This window comes from Synchiropus splendidus, chromosome 7, assembly GCF_027744825.2.
Source record: "Synchiropus splendidus isolate RoL2022-P1 chromosome 7, RoL_Sspl_1.0, whole genome shotgun sequence".
NCBI lineage: Eukaryota > Metazoa > Chordata > Actinopteri > Syngnathiformes > Callionymidae > Synchiropus > Synchiropus splendidus.
In genome coordinates this window covers 22,644,700-22,666,766 of record NC_071340.1, presented here as the reverse complement: position 1 = coordinate 22,666,766, position 22,067 = coordinate 22,644,700, and the positions used below count along the sequence as shown (strand labels likewise).

Here is a 22,067-nt window from a genome sequence, read left to right as displayed (position 1 = left end):
ACCATAGTTGGCGTGTTTTTCATGGAAAAATCCCGAAAGAAACATCATAATAGTTGAAGTCCGTCCCTCACAGAAGTCAAGTCGTGCATTCCATCCAGACATATGAACAGACGGAACGCTGCTGATTTGAGAGAGATTTACTTCTCATGATAAAAAACAAACGTTTATATTCTCCCCAATTCAGTAAATGTCAAAACTTCCCCCTCTGATCCATTGTTTCTGTTTTACGTCTCCCCTTTGTACATTCCATTCCATGCTTTGTTGTTTTTGTTTTGTTTTGTTTTGTTTTTTTCTTTTTTGCTGGGGTTACTGCTCCGACACTGTTTCAAAAAATCCCCTCTAACACATTTTAAACACATAAATACATGACACATTATATGACACTTGCATGTCCATTGTATAAGACGGCTACATTATTGTTACATTACACACCATTCAGTCACTATTTCTCCTTCAATTTCAGAGAGATTGATAAGGAACAGAGCGAGGACTAGTTCTTATCATTTCTTCCCCCCACAATGAACCAAGAAAGGGGAAAAACAGTCCAAAACAAACCACAAACTGGGTAAAACTAACAAGTCAGAAATGTTCTATAAGGCGAGGAAACTAAAACAGACGCACTAGGTGTACACAACAAGCAACAAAAGTGATTTGAGGAAAAGAGGAGCAGTGGAAGGCTTAGCAGAGCAAGAGATGACCGTTGACCGTGAGATAAATCAACACACACTTGCAGCGTGGGCACAGCTTTTAAACAAGGCAGTTGTCCTGGGTCAGCAGAGGAGTCAGGAAGGTACAACCAAAGTTAAAGCCTTCAATGACGACTGTGCTTTTTTCTGGCTGCCTGTCTACTCTGCAATGCTACATTTGTGTCACTGAAAAATAGTTCATTGGATGGTTTAAAATTATTTAGTGCTGGAATAACTAGTTATAATCAGCTATTAAATGTATCACCAACAGATTCATGATTCGACTGGTCATGACATCATCTCATCAAAGGATACATCAAAGGACACGTACCGTTCACAGCATATTTGGGGCAAACAAAATACAAAGTTTCAAAACAAAATTTAACACAACGCAAGTGTCCAGCGTTTTTGTCAACCATGTAGAAACTGTAAATGCCAAGAATAGGAATAGTAAACTTTTTCTCCTTGAACTGTCGAACACCCGATGTGACTTCTAAACAAAGCTTTTTGAAGGTTGTTGCCCCAGTGTGATGTTTTACCTGAGACAGGGCCAGCTGAAGGTAAACCAATCACCCGCATTGGCTCCATACGGCAGCACAGAGAGAGTTGTCTTTAATACCTGGGTGCACTGATGATAATTGATACCTCAGTGCTTCCCTCATCTGTTAGCCCTTCTGTTCCCGGTCAAAAATAGATGTGCCTCTTCCTGCCCCGCTCACCTTTACATAGGCGTCCTCCTTGTCAGATCTCATCCTGTCCGCTCCCCTGGCTTCTGTTTCACATGCCAGAGCTACTTCTGAAAAAAAAATAAAAAACCTTTGAGTTCACTCTGAACTCTGCAACCACAGCACCTGCGTAGCGACTTCTGTCTCTGATAATCTGATGCCTCACGTGTTCCTATTCTTATATTCATCCATAAACCCAGTAAAACCCACTCCTCATGATCTATGTGGTATTGTGCTATGGGTTTGCAGCAGTAGAAGTAGACGGCTATTTATCATAATATGATTACTAACCATGACACATGCAGTGATAAGTGAGACGGATGGCTCCTCTGGATATTCTGGTGACTCTCCCCCAATGACCTTGTGCCTGTGCATACTGAGCCGGAGAAAAGATTCTGCCATGATTCATTGGCGCCACGCTCCTTGAGGGTGTTGCGCGCTCGCAGCTCACATGTGTTGCTGGTTTGGCCATCTAGTTTAGTGCACCTCCATCCTTCTCGGGTGATAGTGGATTTAGAAATGCCTGGTTTTCTCCACAGCAGTGACAGATCCAGGTTTACAGGGCTTTTTACTCTTTATGGCGGTGACATAGTTGCCTGTCATGAACTCAATGTGACATTGCATCAGCTTACTTTGACTCCCACTATCATTACGCTGATGATAGACACATTTACGAAACTGTAAATGTCTCTATCATCAAAAGCGTCTGTTTGCTGCACTTGAACCTCACAGCAATAGCGGAAGGAAATGCGGTGGGAAATTGATATTTATTTTGGTTTGGAAAAGCCCGGCGCTGTTGCCATCGCAGGTTATTAACGATTAATGATTATCCGCGAGTCAACTGCTCCCTGCTGAGAAGGAGCTGCAGATAAGATTGTCATTGCGCCGAGGACGTAATGAAACACATGCCTCAGAGAGCAAGGCTTGCTCGAGTGCCTCGCTCATCCGAGCCGCCATGCTTTACACAGAGTAAGACAAACTGGCGCGAGGTATGTGGATAAACAAATACACCCTGGTGGGATGAATAACTCATGCACAGGAAATAAAAATAACAGAAGCAGAACAGCGTGTTTACTGGTTCTGCAAGATTTTATTTTATTTTTTAAACAGTAGTGTAAATGTAAGAGCAAGGCATTACTGAGCCTGTATGACTTCCTGTTCTGTCACATGACTTATTTAGCACATATTTCCATTCAGTCTTGGCCAAGAACGTGAGGAGTTTTTGAATTAGGACACAGTTGTCCCATTTAAATTCTATCAGGAATTATGGATATGTCAATGGAAAAACCTCAATGTTCTCAATATATATATATGCCATGCCATGGCATATATATATATATATATATATATATATATATATATATATATATATATCCCTGTATGGCTGGCGCAAGAGCATGGTTCGCATCGCCGGCAGTAAATCAGACTTGTTCCCGGTGCATGTTGATCTCCACCAGGGCTGCCCTTTGTCACCGGTTCTGTTCATTACTTTTATGGACAAAATTTCTAGGCGCAGCCAGGGGTCGGAGGGGATCCGCTTCGGGAACCACAGAATTTCATCTCTGCTATTTGCGGATGATGTTGTTCTGCCGGCCTCATCGGACCGGGACCTTCAGCATGCGCTGGAGCGGTTTGCAGCCGACTGTGAAGCAGCCAGGATGAGGATCAGCACCTCCAAGTCTGAGGCCATGGTTCTAGAATAAGGTGGTTTGCTGTCTCCGGGTCGGTGGAGAGTTCTTGCCCCAAGTGGTGGAGTTTAAGTATCTCTGGGTCTTGTTCTCGAGTGAGGGAAAAGGGGAGCATGAGATTGATAGACAGGTTGGTGCAGCGGCAGCAGTGATGCCACTATGTATATATATATGGATGGCTGGCTGGATAGATAGATATATAGATAGACAGCCGCAGCAAAAACCAAAACAATATTGTCATAATGTAGGTGTAGAATTATTATTTACGTTATTTATTTATTTACTTTTTAAACAATTTCTAACCAAATCACCTTGTTCATATTTCATTGTGTTTGTTTGACAGGGCTGAATATAAAAAGTCTAAAATTATTTATTGTATCTTTGATTTCAGTGAGGTCAAAACAATTGCATTACATGTATTTATGTATTTTTGACACTGCTGACTAAGGCATGCTACTTAACTACTACGTTCTCACCTGAAATTATACTTGTATATGGGCAGTATTTGTGGTATTGGACGCTTCTGCCTGTTTATTATGCTGCACAGGTGCCCTGCTTTACATTGAATTGAAGAGTGTCCAGGAGGCCAAGGAAAAAAAAATACTTTTAAGATAAAATAAATCATGTCTGGCCCACTGTGTCTGGTGTTTATATCTGTGTGAAGATGAGAATTCCGCCAAAGCACCCAGACTGAATGCTTCACGGAGCGCGGCTCAGCTCACCGCATTTCCAGAACCGAAGAAAAAGACAGTGATTTATGTTGTCTATACATTTGTATCACGTCAGCCAGTGCTGGCCCATTTAAAGATAGGACGAATCTAAAAGGGTATTGTAATAATCCTTCCGTGGGGCTCTACTTCAATATCTGCTCGAAGCTTTCATGCTATAATCAATTGATATTCAGCATGGATACCTCTGCATCTATCTCATCAAAGGCAGGAGACTTTTCCAATATTAATATGGGAGCTGCTCATCTTTATCTTTCTGAGGCAAATGCATGAGTCTCCTGTAAGAAAAAAAGATATTTAGACAGATTTAGTAGTTAAATTTCGCAGGGGAAAGTGTCAAAATGTCTTTAAAAGGACCCTGATATGTTCTATGTTTCACATCTAAACTGTGCCCCCCAAGTGCTGCTGTGATTCAAGGGCATAGCTAACAAAGCTTTTGTGTTAGGAGCTTAGTCATCCACCAGCAGCAGTGGAAGCTGCCTCAGACGAGGCCCGGACATCTCAAAAGGATGTCAACTGTGGGAGTTCTCAGCTTTGTCCCGCTAGAATTGGATCACGGAACGGAAGGGCTGAATAGGCGGGAAGCTGAGGAAAGCCCCTGCAAAAAGTTGGCCATCTATCTATCTGATATTACAGAGTGCTATGTAAAACATGGGATGTTAGAAGCAAACTGTGAAGTTGGAGCTTTAAGTTCGAAGGAAAAAAGTAGCGCCTGATATTGGCTTTGTCACTGATGTTCTCCGTTTAGGAATGTTTGCTCAGTGACGTTGGAGGTCAGGCAGGGTATCATGTCAGACGCACTACTGCGTCACAGAGTATCTCTATGTAAATCAACAGCCATGAGAGAGAGCTGCAAGCTAGTTATGCTAGGTTGGTCCTCCTCAAGGACGAGGGAAGATGTGCACAGACGTGGTGTCAAGGCTGTCGGATGCAAATGGAGAGCGTCTCAGCAAACAGCATGGACGGTCAGGATAAACGTTGGACTCTTTTCACACTCAGAGCTCCTGTCACTCTTGATTTCTAGCTCCGCTCGTCCCGCACGGTTTATCCAAATACGGAGCAGCACAATAATCATCCCGCAGCACTGCCAGATATTGTGAATATTCAGGAATATTCAAACAGTTAGAGTCCAAATCCTGAATGTCACGACCTGTGAAGTGGCCGGGAGGAGGCTGTATTGGGGGGAGACCACTGTGGAAATGTTGCTCAGTGCTACAGGGGCAGCATGTGATATTCTTGGTGACTGCCACCTTTTGTATCAGGATGCAGAGGACCCACGAGAGTGGGACGACTGGACAGCTGAACAGCTCTTGTGGGGGTGTAGACAGAACAAGTCAGCCCACGTGAGAACTTATATAGAGAACAAAGAGGACATCCAGCCATTTGCTAACTCCAGGTGCGCTTAATGACAACCTGTTTGCACGAACCTTTTACTTATTTCAGTTTTTTGCACCAACAACTTAAGAGCTCCTGTTGCGGTATCTTTCTCCTTGGTGAGATCAATAAAGCCTGTCTTATCTGAAGTGCTAAATCCCGGTCAGATCAAACAGAGGAACATGCTTGTCACGACACCAGTCTGTACCAGTCCATCAAAGACACAGTCCTCACATCAACGTCTTGGACCTTGGAAGAAAAAACACCTGATATGGATACATCAGACCAGCCGCCATGATCAAGGTACCAGCTAGGGGGCGCAGTTGGAGCCTACTGGACCTACTGACCATGGATGTGCTACTAAAAAAAATGGTCTCTCAAGGCCCATTTATGTTCAACCTTGTGTACGGATCCAGATCCAGACAGAGCTTCTGTCCGTATTTCTGCACGTTTCCACAAAGCTTACGGTACGGACCAAACAGAGCAGTACCACCGGAAACCATGGGGGGCAGTGAGGCTGTTACGACCCGAAACGTGACTGTATGAGACATGAAGAAGACATAACAATGGGGCAAAGTCTCCATCCTCCCTCGCAATATATTTAACCACTGCCTTCAACAGCACTGCTTCTGTTTTCCTCTTTAATGCAAGAGGTACATTATCAATCCTTCTTCCACAGTCGGCATGTTGGTTTTGGAGTACATTGTTGCCATAAACGTTTGACTCTGGGCTGGACAGCGATACCAATGTAAAGAATGCGTCAAAGCCTGTGATGAGCAACGGTAAATTTGAAACAGATGGGTACAATTTGGTATATAATGCATGCTAAATGGGCCTTTAGAGGACTGAAAACATCTATATTGGTGAAAAATCTGAAGCAGGGATGACAACCCTCTTGACCCATTGGTTCACCCCGCCCGCACCAAAGGAGAACCATCGAGCAGCAGCCTTTTAGCCTTTTTTTCCACATTTAATTTTTGGTTCATTGTTTATTTTAGATTTCCAATCATATAATATTTATTATATAAAGCTGTGGCTGCTGTTGAATATAGTTTTGTGTAAATCATTTTTTTTTTGTGTAAACTCATGAGTATTTCTGTGTTTGAAGTTTGAGGTTCAGTAAATGATGTACAGCGAAACACTCAAAACTCCTGTCGCTCCAAGGCGACCAAGAGCCCTTAAAATACATGTCCAACAATGGACAAACACATGTAAATATTGAGGCTATCAGTATCGTTCTCAGATGAGTTTTAGGGAGTGTATTGGGTATGTATAAATATTCCTTATGAAAGATGAAATATCACAGGCTTTAGAAAGAGATCTGAACTTCCTCAGAAGATCAGTCAGTTTTCAGTGAAGAGCCTTTTGGAATTATGACGAAACCTTCAAAAGCCTAGTGTAGTTGAGTTGGTCTTCTGAACAGTTAGAGACGGATCCTAATAAAAATCCACAAAGCACCGGACATAAATAAGATAAAGCACTATTATCTTCTGATGTGTCACGGCAATATCTGTCCAGGATTATAAAGCACCAGGCTTGAAAGTGTCACCTTGACATTATTGAATAATCCTCTTTCTCTTTGCCACATAATTCCAGTTTGATCAATCCCCACCGACGCTGAAATGGTCAGGAGTTATTCCAACTTTGGAAGATGAATGAGTTTCCATTTTCAAAAAGAAGTAGATGGCGATAAAGATTAAGGGTGAGGGAAGTCAGTGGTGGATAGATGAAGGGATACGGATGTGATGGAGCGTGTACAGCAGATGTATAAATACACCATGAAAATGATTGAGTGGAGTTGGATTGGAAGGAGCTTCCAGCATAATCACCAGCAGAGATATCAGCAGGACCAGAAGGAACAGAATTAAAGAAAAGAAAATCCCCACTTAAACACTTGCCCGCTCTCCTGCTTCTACCACTCAAGGTTTTACACTTGTGTTAGGTTCAGTGACTTCTCTTCGTCATTGAGGGAGAAGCAAATAAGCTGGTCTTTTTCACGGAGATTCCGAAATTTGCCTGGCAGGAGCTGCTTTTTAACTGTATGATGAATTCATTTTTCCAAGGCCTGCTCTCACGTTGAGAAAGACTGCGCGTCTACCAAAGCAGCCCTGGAGCTAAAGTCATAAAAGATGAGTGCGGCGCCGCGCTGCGAGAGTCCTGATCTTTGGGAAAAAGTGGTGACTTGAAAGAAGTGGAAAGGAGCGTGGACAGAGTGAGGCGGGGAGCTGCAAGTACGAGTGAAAGGCAGGTGGGAAACAGGTTATTTATTGAGCAGAGTTGTTCATAGTGGCAGGAGAGAAGAGGCCGGGGTCATCCATGGCAAAAGCATATGGACTCAGGAACAAACACTTCATAAAGTGACCGACTGGAAATAAGTCAAAATAAATCCGCGGCTGGCTCACGCTGCTTGGACAAACCAAGCGTTGCTGAGCAGTCAGGCTTGCTTCTCGTGCCCATCTGATCAGCGACGGACAGATGAAAGGACTGTTTTGGTTCGTAGATGTCGCAGTATTGCGACATGTTCCATGAACATTTGTTTCCTGATCTCAGATCATGTCTTATGAGCTGACAGGCCAATGCTGCTAAATCACCATATGGGATGATGGAAAAAACAACTCCCATTCACAAGCACAAGTTTGCAGCGTGTCCCTTGCCACTCTGAAATATCAAGCGCCTCACAGCGCCTCCATTAGGGCTCACGCTGTTAAATGGATCAATGGATACACACATGTAAATATAGAACCTATCGGTATCGTTTGAGGGAGCACAAACCACTCGACAAACATCAGCTGGTCCTCAGGACATTGTCACTTCTCATCCAGTCTTAGCTCTTGACATGAGATTATTTCCCCTACTTCCTTTTGCTACTTAACTTGTATTCTTTGTCACAGTTAACTGACAACTGCTGTAAACCAAGCCAAACATTTTCGTCATCTATGGAAATAAAAACACGGTCACACAGATGTAATTGACTCATTGAAAAGATTTAAAGGTGAAATGTCTATCAAACTCAACAGCCGTTTGACCCGTATCCCACCATCTCTGTCCCACTGACTTCTTATTGGCTGGACTCAGAAGGCGTGGCTAAAGCAAACTGTTTTTGAAGGCCCCGCCTTTAATGTCAACGCTGAAGGTCTGGGATGATGTAAACACAGCAATGCTACAATTCATGGGAGGAATACATTAAAGATTCCCCCCGTATTCACTCATAAGTTATCGATGCCTGTCTATTATTTCTGTGTCTTGCTAGCCAACCTACTTATAGCGCCATTTAAATTCAGCTAAATGTTCCTTCCTGTCGTACAAAATAGATACCGCCAAAGTCTGAAGGGCAGAATAAAAATATGCATGACTATTATTTGTTGCAGCTCTCCTCACTTTCTTTTTATGACCATCCCTCCTGCTCCATTAACTGCACCACTATTGCTGTTCAAAGTCTGCTTCTTATTCCTCTCTCATCTTTGTCTTTCTTCAAAGGGCTGAACCCATATTGACCCGGATGAAGGAGGACCACACTCGCATCATTCTGCCGGCGATAGACAACATAAAGTACAACACGTTCGAGGTGCAGCAGTACGCCAACGCTGCTCATGGCTACAACTGGGGGTTGTGGTGTATGTACATCATACCTCCTCAGGAGTGGCTGGACAAGGGCGACGAGACGGCGCCTATCAGGTGAGGGGACGCTCAAGGAGAGGCCTGATGAAACTTCAAATGAGTACCACAGCCAAACAAAACGTCACATCGGAAGTCATTGTATTAGCCTTTCTAGTCCTTTCAAGTCTTTGGCAGGTGAAATGCATTATTAACATGAGTGACACTGCTCCAGTGCTAATGCTATAAGCTAATAACACAGTCTGAACGCTTTTTTTATTTATATATAGTCCATAAGTGGGTGAATTTACTGTGTTTGGGACGTGAGCAGGAAAGTGCCGATAGAAATTGAGATTGAACCTTAAGGCATAACAGACAACACATTCTCAATTTAAGCACTGTTTGACGGTTGGTAGTGGGAAAAAGAAAGGAAACGAAAGATAATGGTTGGGGTTTAGTCATGGCCATCAACATCACCTCACTGTGTGTAGTAATCCCTAAACACTTCTTATTGAACGTCACATTTGACCCCAAAACTGAAACAGCTGCAAGTCGACATGCAACGCAGACATACTGACTTCAGCTGATATTGGACGCAAAGGTCTGCTTGAAGCCCATGTACGATGCCTGTCAGATGTGAGAATGTGTTCTATTAGCTGTGAGCGGATTAGAGATGCTTTCTCTGTAAGTGCAATGCTCTCGCTGAAAGTTTAAGATTTGAGTGGATCAGAGAAAACATCATTTGTTTTCCTCTGCTACTATGCCCTCCTTTTTTTAAACATACAAAGTTAAGAGATTCCTGCCAGACTTTGGGCTGAAATTGAATTTTAAATTTAAATGAAAAGGATAAAAATGTTCCCACAGATAGTTGGACGAAATAAAAGTTGAATGATTTAGGACTAGACGGCACTGAAAGGTACAGTACATTACTGACTCAAAGTTTGAATTGTGAAATGACTCAAGGTAAAATCAGTGCTGTTTCCATTAGCATCTATTGAAAATCCTCTTTACCATGCATCAAAATCGTCTGCTCAAATAAAACTTGACCATTAGATTCTTGCTTTTGATTCAAAAGCTTCAAGGGAACGAGGAGCAAATGTCACGTGTTGGGAACGTGGAACTGGACCCAAGCGCAAGTGGTGAAGGTTATAGTGAGGCAGGAGCGAGTTAGAAATAATATTTAATAATTAAACAAACAACAGAATCACAACAGAAAGAGTCACCGAACCGGGAGAAAACAACAAAATCTAAATGTCCAAAGGGAGAAACCAAACTAGCAGAAGTCCACAAACATGAGTTAAAAAATCGAAACAAGTAGAGTCAAGAGGATGAGGAGTTAAATGAGCTAGCTAGCGCACAGAACGAGAGACCGAAACAAGGAGAGCCACGAGAACCAGGAGTTACCATGGGGAACAAGAAGAGTCCAAATCTCAGGAACTGGAGGAACGATCACCGGGAAAGGGAAACAATGGGAGAAACGCAGAGACTGGAAGACACGATCTGGCACACGTTGCTGGAGTCCAGGTGTTTAAGTACTTAGGTGATTAGGGGTTCATTGGCTCCAGAGGAACAGGAAGGGAGTCGGAAGAAACCAAAACATGACTCAAGGGACAGAACAGGAGCAGAGTCATGACAGGTATTTAGCAGTGTTGCTAGACAGACTGCGATGCTTTGGTTATAAACAGACACTGCATTTCAGGATTCTACTGCACGCCTGCTCTGCCTTGGACGTAAAGCCATAGCGAAGCCTGACGGGTGTAACTGGGGTTACAATATGTAGCCTTGGGTTTATGTTGAGCAGTCTTTCTTTTCAACAACATTTTTCTTCTTTTCCTGATGTCTTGATCCAAACAATTTAAGATGCTAGTTCTACACGGGTCCTCTGTAGCTTTTAAAGTTATTTATTTATGTATTTTATTGTTGTTTATTATTAAACATTTACTCGCTGTTAGTGGAGCTTTTTCATTTGGCACTACGGTATGTCTTTCTAGGCTTACCATCATAAATATTCAAATATATCCATGGGGAAATTCATTTAGCCTCCATTGTTGCACACATTGACACTTCTGCCAGTGAATTTGATGCTGCTGTTAGCATCTCTGTTAGTTGATGAATCCAGATTAGCTCAAATGTGCAGCCACAAATGTACCACCAGCTACACGCGTGCAGCATGGTGACATTACGCAACAGAGAACGTCTTCACTGATGAAAGACTCACTGCCGAGGCTTGATTTAGCAACGTTCAGACGAATCCTCCATCTTTTCTTCTTAAAGTGATCAATAAAACGGCCAAAAAAAAACTGTCTCTGTCATGTCAAATTCTATTAAATCAGAAGCGGTCAGCCCCACTTTCATAACAAAAGCAAAGTCTTGCATCATTCACATCAAGAAGATTACCATCATTTTGTTGCCATGGCAGCACAGCCGGTCCTGCGTGAACATGAAGGCGCACAACAGAGGCGGCTCTCTGTCGCTGCTGAGAAGCGCCAGCCCAGTAGTTTCAAGCTGCCCTTTTCCCTGTTGTCAGGTCACTCGCATTCAGATGAAAACATTAATTTCATAGATGTCAACTAACACACTGTTTCAATAAACAGTTCTTCTTTTACATAACCTTCCCGGCAGCGAGATGAGATTCATGACCTCCATCTGACCCCTCCTAATCCTCCTGATCAAACACAGAAACGCTCCGATCACAGCGGGAACACGGTGAAAAACCAGGCCCGGGAATATAATGTGACAAGCAGTTTGTGGCGGGGCAAGAAGGACACCTTGACCGAAGTGAACCTGCTTCACTTCAAAACACAATTCTCTGTTTTTTTTCTGTTTCTGGAAGAGCCAGCAGTGGGAGGTCAAGGTAGGGCCGGCACGATCAGCTAGTGCTTTCCATCTCCTCAGTATTCATGAAAGTGCTACTGACTCCAACTGCTGCTGTTTGCTTGGCGCGGCGTTGCTGCTGTAAAAATCGGCAGTTTGGAATGAAAGATAAACAGACTGACGGATGAAACAGAATGTTAGCGAACTGGCGTCAAGAAAGTTCTCTGAAGTCGGGAGAAGTTTGGTGTCTAACCTCATAAAAATGAAATACGTTCAAGGAATTGACAATAAAGAATTGTGAGATGTTTAAAAGGGAGTCAATCTCCAGAAATAAATTGCTCAAATGGCTGGAATCCATGAGGACATGACTGGAAAGAAGGCAGGACGACCAGAATGTGTTCTCTGAGGCTAAAGGGAAACAAGTTTAAGCTTGGAAATCAACTCTAGTTATGGTCAACATTAACAAGTTTTTCGAAAAACAAGTCAAAAAGTTGGTTGAATTTGAACGATCGTCTGCCATCTGAGGTTTCTGTTGGTTTTGTCGATATGTCGGTGGAGGAGTGCAAAACACATTTAGAAATAGCGAAACACATTCCCAACATATCAAACTAATTTACTAACTTCTTTGGAAAATTATTTTTTTCGTGAGTTAGTAAATGTGCTTTCACAGTTTGTCCTTCTCACAAATTTGTCCTCAGAGTTTGTAAGTATATTTCCAAGTTTTTACCAACTTAGGAAAATAAATGTTTGCTTTCTAAATTTGTTTGAAATGTTGTAACTGAGTTTCAAAAGTTTGTAAATTTTGCTCTTCTCAGCCACCGTAGATATTTTGTTGCATTTGCTACACAGTGACATTGCTAGTATCTGCTCAGGAGGACCATTACGGAGGACTGTGCGAGGCGCTATGATCTTCTACTGAAACCTGCTGCTTGCTTCTGGCTATACACAGATCACATCAACTTTTATATGAAGACAGTTTCAAAATCTAACAATAATAGATGACATTCTTTTGAATCAGACATTCCAAACATTCCAGTTTCAGACTCTGAAACTGATCCCCAGAACGTGAGTTGTGACATGGAATGCAACAAAGTACAGGTTATTTTTCTCTGAATGCTGAGAATCTACCAATCTATCCACCTTCATGGTCAACGTATGAATGGAATTAAACATGAAAATTGAAGTAGCAAAAATAGGAGTCATTTACTGAGAGTACACATGATGAATGGTTGAGATTCAGCTGGCTGGAAGGCAACAATATTGCGTAATATTATTTTGCTAGTGTCCTATTATGACAATAGTTACAACTCAATTATTATTTTAACAAATATAGTAAATATTGCTTTTCAGAAAAAGTAATATACATATACATACATTATACTGTATAATAAAATGCATGTAATCGTGTGAAAAATAAAAATAAAAATATTGTTAATATATATATCTAGCGCCAAGAAAACTTTTGGTATCCATTTCTGAGCAAAATATTAGGTGTAGCAAGCTACTGATACACAAATGTCTAAGTAGTTCATTTATGGTAATATAGATTCCCTTTTCTAGTCTGTAACCATGAGATTAGATTTTTATTTTTTCATTGCTGTAGTCTTAGGTTTCAACCGGAATGTGTGCGTTGTTCAGCCGAGCAGGGTCAGCCGCTATTCAGGACAAGAGGAAGGACGTGGAACACAACTGTGAGATTGCTGCGTCAGTCTCTTTATCTACACCGTGCCAACAATGGCACGAAGAAAACCTTCCTGTTCGTGAACTTGGAATTAAAACGTGATAGTAAAAGGGTACATCAGGCCGGTAATAAAAGAAGTCTGGGACAAATAAGGCCAAGTGGTAGTTAGCATTACGCTGAGCGATAAAACTTTGTCAAAACAATGAGTCATTCACTTGCGGAGGTTTTCGCTGCAAACTTTGAGAAGATATTGAGAGAATTTGGAAGTTTCTCCATTGTTAGCATTGATCTGTTTCCCCAACTCTTAATGGAAACATAAGCAGCTTTGACTTCCACTTATAAGCTGCGGGAAAATCATTTCTGCCTGCCTCTTATCGCCACGTAATTCTGATATTTGACTGTCCTGATGGCAAAACACAGAATCGGAGAAATCCATTCTTGCCAGTGTACACAGGGAATGAGTGGAGGTGCTGTCTGCATTTATTAAAAATGTGCGTCGAGAGGATGTCTGCATAATGTTGAGCGACAGGAACTGATCTAGCTGCAGTTCGTGACAAGCAAGAATGTGTCATCGGCTTCGGAAATTAATAGAGAAGTGATTCTATGTTGGTTTGTTTGTCAGATTTTGAGTTGAGGCCTCCGATAGTTATTAGTTTTGGTTATACATTGCGATATTTTGGCCGACCAAGTGTGTCTCCCGCTCTGTGTAGCTGAGATATTTCATAGCATTTTTATATTAGCTGTGTTTCCTTTGGACCTTTTTTTGTGCAATGACGTTTAGTGAATATATGAGTTATTATACTATAGTTTGCTATTTATTTTTACTGCCAGATTGGCAAAATATCAGAATGGCCTGCATGTCTGCTTTTTTATTTAATTATTTATTTGCGATTCTTTTGTCTTGTCCAATGTATTTTCTTAATATTTTTTATCCAAAAAATGTGACAAATATAAGTTATACTAAATTATATACCCCTCGAGTGTATGACAATCCTTATATTTTGGATCAGATTCCTCTAGTTTAACCATGTCCTCTGTCATCACAACAATTGTAATTATACAGTAATACCACACATAAGCTGAATAGGTCAAGTCAGTCAAAGTAAGCTACTGATTCCCACTGATACTGAAACATCGCCATTTTAATCAGCTCCTCATTCACTATGTGGAGAGTGGATTCCTTTTCAGAATTATTACACCATCAAACAGTGTTGTTGGACCAATAAAGCCACAGTCTTTCCTGCAGCCACACACTCCTGGAGAGCAAACCAGATGGGCAAGACATGCAAACTAAACCCACCTAAACACAATAGGGTGACGATTGCACAGAGATGTTTACCATGTTTACTTGTTTTGGTACAAAAAAATGATGGAATGGCCCTTTCTTTTTCCACGTTTTATCGCTCAGGACTCCAGCTATGATCGGCTGCTCCTTCGTCGTGAACCGGGCCTACTTCGGTGAAATTGGCCTTCTGGATCCAGGCATGGAAGTCTATGGTGGCGAAAATATTGAGCTCGGCATGCGGGTAAGACCCTCTTGTTGTCACTGAGGATAAGATACTGTATCTCGTGGCTTGGTCAGATTACACCATCTTTATGACAGCACTTGTGCCGCATGTCGTCACGGCAACAGTGTCATCAAAGGTGTTTCACTGTATAGTGGATTCTCCGCTGGCTGTCGCGACTGCAATCCTCGGTGTGGAGTACAAAGAGGAGCGTTGGCAGCAGGGTTTGCTCACCGGGTAACTGCCATGACTCCACTATCTCTTGCCAACATCGCTCCCTTTTCGCTCATCCGTGATAATCTCTCGACCACACATCATACAGATTTGGATCATGGGGCCACCTGCCCTTCAGCCTGGGCTTCTGTGACATGGGTGTGATATATCCATGGCGACAGCTGGTGAATGACTTCCTGGGACTTCACATTAACAGTTGAATCTCCATACAAAGGTCATTGAAGGTTGCCTCAATGGAAGGTCGGGAAATATGTCGCATTAAAAGACTGTCTTGCGATGTCATGCGCAATGTTTTGAAATCTGATCCACTGATTTAAACGTGTTGGTCACGACAAATTTGGGCCAAAATCGGGCGAATATCGTAGTCTGACCGTGCCACAAACAACGTATAAGTGTACTGCGGAGACACAGTTTGAACTCTTGTAATTTTTCTTATACACATTAGCGTTGATCTGGTAAGTAGACGGGAACTTGGTCAGAGTGGAAACATTTGTTTCTGATGCACCACCTGAACAATTCACTGTTTCCACACTGAGTCTGTCTCGACTCATCCCTCAGGGAGTCTAGCTACACTGCTACAAGTTCGCTCCCGCTCTGTTGTTTCACTCATAAATGAGGTGCCAAAATACTGGGGGGGAAAGTATCAAAATATTTGGCTTCACACTTGAAGATGCTGGTCATGCAACCATGTCACCTACAATGAAATGTTCTTTGCACCTACATTGAAATATTAATAATATCACTGCAAACGTGTGGAGCCCCTCTCAGACATGCTGCGTCAGACATAAAGGCCACATGAGTGCCAGAACACCAATATTTTCCAGGTAATGATGGTCATGTTCAGAGAGATTTAGAGAATCTATATTCATTGTTAGCCACAGCTTATGATTTTTCTTCCCTCGCAGCCTTAAGGGATACAGCTTAAGATACAAACCCCAGGGGCGTCAACAGAAGCCGTGATTACACTTTGCAAAGACAGAATTTCTCAGATGAAAAAAAACGCAAATCTTCAGCAGAGCCAAAGGCCATAAAGCCTGTGTACAGAAAATGTAAATCTCCTCTGCTGCTGCTTTCAGTTGAATTTAACGCTTCAAGAGAGCAAAAGGTTTGGTTGGAGAATTGGTTACCGTTTAAATTCAGAAAATGTTCCTTTCCACTCATGTGGAACCATCTTGAATTGAAAGCTACTTCTTGGCTTATTGGAATGAGAAATGCTTGAGAGCTCTCAGACCTTTATTTATTACCATCCAGTCATTCTTCTCAAGATCTCTAGATGGTTTCACTGTAACCTCAGAATGGGCTGCTGACTTTGAATAAGCACCTGAAATGAGGCTATAGCCATGAGTGTTCGTATATATATATATATATATATATATATATATATATATATATATATATATATATGTATAGTATATTAGTCACAAGTTAGGTTTTTGTTTGCCCATTTATAGTATCACTACTGTTTTTAATTCTCATAGATATATTATATTCATTTGAAAACGTTGTTGTCTGCTACTGCAATGTCGCTAATAGAGACTCACAATTAAAATGATTAATTGAAGTAGAGATTTAATGTAGTATGAATTAGAATTATTGCTGTCAATAGATTCAAATTCAAAATCTGAATTAATCGCACTGAGGCTGAGTTAACTCACGATTAATCGCAAATTAATCGCACATTTTGTATCTGTTCTAAACATTACTGAAAGGTTTTTTTTTGAGTCAGCACAAGAGGTAACAATTCATTCTTCATGCAAATGTGTTAACAACCCAACATAAGAGATACTGTCCAGAACTTTCTTTAAAATAAGCTTTAAAATTTCTTTCTTTAACATAAGAGGCGCTGACAAGGTTCATAAACATGATACAAGCATAACATTCTAAGCATTAATGGATCCTCTTGTGATAAACAAATCTTCTTTGATTCATTTCGAGTTAACTCACCTTTAGTGCCATTAAATCAGATTCAAATTTTAACCGATTGAAAAAGTAAAATAAAATAAAATAAACATGTGCCACATCACACAGTGTGATGTCATAACCAAAACACTCAAATGACAGTGAGCTACTGGACAGAACATTTTAAAACTTTCACACAGTTAACACAATTAATTCATTACAGCCACCAAATTAATATAATAACATTATAGAAAACTATTATAGATCACTGAACGGTACAGAAGACAGGAAGCGGTGGGTAGTATTTAACTTCTCACTGTGTTGACTCCGTATTTGATGGAGTTTGACGCCCGCCGTCAAAGATGTGAGCTAGCAGGGCCAATAAACCATGTAGTGGAACAAGAAGAATAAATAAGATCGTTTCACACATGAGCAAAATACAGCTGTGTCATGGTGTTCAATTTTGTTTTGTTTTTTTTCAGCTGCCCATATCACTAATTTATGGAAGCCCATTTCCGCCAGGTAAAAAAAAAAAAAAAATCTTGGAGAAAACCAAGCAAAAAAAAAAAATTACCAAGCAAAAAAAATAAAATAAAATCACCATAAAAAACAAATCAAAAAATTCTTTTTTTTTTTTTTGCTTGGTCATTTTTTTTTTTTGCTTGGTTTTCTCCAAGTTTTTTTTTTTACCTGGCGGAAATGGGCTTCCATTCTAATTCGATACATTTCCTGGCTGCTCCTGATTCATGCAGTAAATAGAATAGCCTTCTATGACGGGGAACACAATACCGTCACAAATGCAATTACCTCCTCCTCCTCCTCTTTGCCTTGTTGGAGTGAAATGAAACACATGGCATTGAAAAAAGTCCATTCAGCACATGTACAAGCCTGAACAGGTCTGCAGTCATCAACCTCCCTCAACCATTCATGCTGTACAGCCGCTAATGGAATGGAGATGGGCTTTTGTGTGAGTGGAGGGCAATTACTCCTCAAAGGCAGCCGAGGTTCTGGCAGCTCATTGTAGTACGCGCCGAGCAGTTGCCGTTTGGGATCGGCTTGATTGACGTGAACAAGTTCAACAATTAGCCAGGGCAGTTCATGATAACCGAGCCTGCCGGAGATCATCAGACTACAGGGGGTTGATGAAAGGCACTGTGCAAAGAAAGGTTACGACGTGTTTCTAATTTACTATTTATAATTTACTGTAAGCTGTGGCTTGTAAAATGCCTGCAGCATCCGGAGCACCGGGGTCGTTCATGAGTAGACAGCAAGCGGCGGTCCCCCTCATCATTAGTTATTACAAATAAATAAATGTTCATTAACATGAAGCACCACACACTGAACTGAGTTACTGTGGTTTTATTCAAACGATTAGCTTGTCTGCGGCTGAGTGAAGCTGAAGACGCCACATGCGAAACTCATCGCTTCCTTAGAGAAAGTCACTTGACCATGTGGTGATTCATGTTAACCATATGATGTGAGACGACCCTTTAGTCGACCAGCTATCTACAGTATTTACATATATATATATATATATATATATATATATATATATATATATACACACACACAGTGGCACCTCGTAATTCAAGAGATTTTTTTTATTCGGATTTCGAACGAAAATCCAGAACTCAAATGCCCCCGAAAAAAGATGGAAAAACATAAGGTGCGCGGAGCGATCAGCTGACGCATGACGCGTTTTGTTATTGTGTATAACGCAGCCTCTGTATGCAGACGTGTCCCGTTAGCTCCATTTACTGACTGTTTTTTCTTCATATTGAGGTGTAAAACCTTTCCTGTCTCCACACTGGACCGTGGTAGAGTGTCACAGGGGAGGTGCTGGAGCGCTCACTCCAGGGTTTGATGTCCTGTTGTGGGCTGGAGCTGGGACAGGGATGAGGCCAGTCTGGGACAGAGCGTGACTTGGTTTATGACTTTGTCACAGCCAAACTGCACAGAAGCGCACATTCAGAGCTGGACACGCACCGGGCACCTCTTCACTTCTGGAGAGACGTCACTCACTCAGCAACCCCTCCCACATGCAGCGGCCACACACATAGAGGAACAGCCACCTGCAGCAGACACTCTACATTCACTCCTACAAAAGACTATTTTAAGGCTTGGAACGCATTGTTTCTTTTTCCATCCAGTGTAATGGGAAAAATCGATTCAGATTTCGTACAATTCGCTTCTCGAACGGCCGTCTGGAACGGATTGTGGTTGAGAACCGAGGTACCTCTGTGTATATATTTACTATAAGCAATGAAAAGTTTCAACCAAATTCTCTGCTAAAAGAGATCAGACCAAATTCCACATTGATTTAACGCTCTCAACGTAATTTAAGTCATCTCTTATCATTTATTCTTCTTATTATTATTTATTTATTTTCGCACCTAAGTGCAAGAGGCCTGATTTAGAAGAAGAATGATGAAATGCCATCTAAAGTTTTAATAATGGTGCAGCATTTGCTAATTTGAACTGTTAGCTTAAAGCTAAAACAACTAACTAAACAAAGTGTCCATCAGGAACAGTTTTTGCAAGGCAAACTGATTCAGGCTAAAAGAAATAAAAATAAAAATAAAAAACTTCCAGAAATCTACCTGTAGGATCCTGGAATAAGGGCTAATAGTGCATTGCCTACAATCATGTTGACTATAAGATGAAAGCAAACAGTTCAACAGCGGATGAACACATGATAAATGTGTGTCAAAATACATGTATTGTCAAAGGACTGAAGGCAGCAGACTTTAATTTGTTTTGCAATTTACGTTGTAAATCAAATAACTTGTATGCGACACATCAATTTTCTTCCTTGAAATGACTTTAAATGTCAGTACCGTATTTTTATATATCATTTCATTTTACCCCCAAACAACAATGTGCCTTATAATCTGGTGCGTCATATATATGCATTCTTTCATTTTCAACTTTCACATTTACCATATGAATTCACAGACACTTAATTCACATCAAGATGTTCAAAATCTTTGCGCAGAAGTTGCTGCCATTTCTGCCACCACCACTGCTGCACCCATGCCCTATTTTTACTGCTTATCTATGTACAAAATCTATTTTCTTTCTACATTTAGTGGGTGTGGCTTATATTTCACTACACTCTATGGTCCTGGAAATTATGGTACTTTAACCAGTCAAATACACAATAAAATGCAGTAACAAGTAATGTATAAAAACATAATAAGTTAGACTGTCATGTAAAATTTGGTTTTACTTTGCTATTTTATTATGATAATCATCCAAATAAATTGTCTCTCATGACTCTCCTTTGTCTATTCCCCCCTCTTTCTCATCAGTTTCTTCTTCTCTGCACCATCCGTCACGCTCACTTTGTTCTGACCCACGTTTGGAGAACAAACTTCCTCGCACAAATCGAGGACAATGTGACATGCGGTGAATGTCTTGTCATAGAGGCTGTGACATCAACACCCAGAAGCCCCTTTATGTGGTGTTTTGCGATGTCAATAAAGCTATTTGAATGATAGCACTTCAGTTTCTGAAGCTGGCTCGTAGCCTGAGATCACAGTTCTTAACTCAAAGTAAAAATACAGCCAACTCACATCTCGTAAAATGCAATGAGAAAGCAAGTGTATGCTCTGCTTCCCTCGGAGTAGTAACTCACACCGCAGTTGTACTAAATAGTTAAAGTTCAAGACACTGCAAATCCAACTAAAATGACATGAAATATTGACTCTATCGATAAATGAATCACAGGTATATGAATAAATGAAGTTGGTCAGGCATTAGCTTTAGCATTAGCATATCTGGACCAAGCAGGAAGGCTGTTAGAGGAGTCTGTCTGTCACTTTAAATTTTCAATCTTCTGTTTGCCCTCACGCTGTCAGATTGACTTCCATTTTTTATGTTTGCACTTCCTATCTTCAGCATCACGATGGCAACAACTACCCTGCCAGAAAAGGCATATTTATCTGAGCGCACCCCTCACAATACGCCGCTCCCTTTGTCACCAGGGGAACCGTCCAGGCGGCTCTGTGAGACGTGTCTCATTTTCATAGCAGTTCAATAAATCTGTCACTATCCAATCAAAGGGAGCGCGATCTCGCGGAGCGGACGCTTTCTCTCCGTGGCATTTATTAAACTCAGTGGGAACGCTTTCACACGTAATGAAGCAAGGAATGATTACATATATCCCTCTGTCTTTGAAGTCCTTTCCTCATAATAACCAGGGAAGGGCCTCCAGGCGTCTGGTCATTATCTATCTGTGGTGAAGAGACAGAAGCTAATTCAAGTCTAGTGGTACCAGCAGACCGGAGTTGCTTATAATTACTCTTCACTGTGTCCTTTCCACGGCGAATAGAATCACACGCCTTAACAGAAACGCAAAACGATTGTCAAGGTTTTGGATTTCCTTGTATGTTGCTCTTCCCTTTCATGTTTGCAAATTCCATTCAACAAGAGGTTCATTCCATTGTATTTTGCGACTTTCTTGTGATTTATTGTCTCCAGCAACTATCTAGTCTGTTCAGGGCCATTTCATTTTTCAAGTGTTGATGATCAGAAAGCTGGCAGGCGTGTACTACACTCATTTGACGAGCCACGTAAAGACTACAGTACATTCAAGTGCACTTTTCTCATTCTCACTCCCAAGGTGTCGACCATTTTCAAGAGTATTTTTGCATTCTATGTTGGAGATTAGCGTTGCGCTCGAGTCAAGAGTGTCGCTTCTAGGTAGTGATGTGCGGATCGATCCTGAAATATCGATACCAACGATACCAGATCTTGATTCTCTAAAATTGATTCTCAAACCAAAATATTGATACTTTCGATACTTTAGTAATTTGAGATAGTGTATATCCTCGCAGAGTAAGTAAATAAATAAAGCAGCAAAAGGTTTGAATCAGCCAAATAATAATAAACAATAAACAAGTTACTCATCCTTGTATTTTTAAGGAAGCTATGATTAGGAGTAGTCACATACATATAGTTATCGGTATCTGTATTGGTGATTCCAGCCTGAATAGTATCGGATCGGAAAGGAAATCAGTGGAATCGAACATCACTAGTTCTAGGCAGGTGAGTGATGGAACACATGCCATGGGGCAATGATCTGGAGCTCTCATTCCTACCTTGATGCAGACGTCACTTGGTATACTGTAATATCCG

At 41.2% G+C, this 22,067-nt stretch overlaps 1 protein-coding gene across 1 annotated transcript in view; it reads left to right on the top strand.

Moving 5' to 3' along the window:
* galnt9 (polypeptide N-acetylgalactosaminyltransferase 9) overlaps positions 1-22,067 on the top strand; it is a 105,649-nt gene that overhangs the window by 41,567 nt on the left and 42,015 nt on the right. The window contains exons 5-6 of the mRNA XM_053869941.1: positions 8,679-8,876; positions 14,699-14,816. Coding sequence (XP_053725916.1) covers positions 8,679-8,876; positions 14,699-14,816 — 316 coding nt within the window. The remainder of the gene's footprint in view (positions 1-8,678; positions 8,877-14,698; positions 14,817-22,067) is intronic.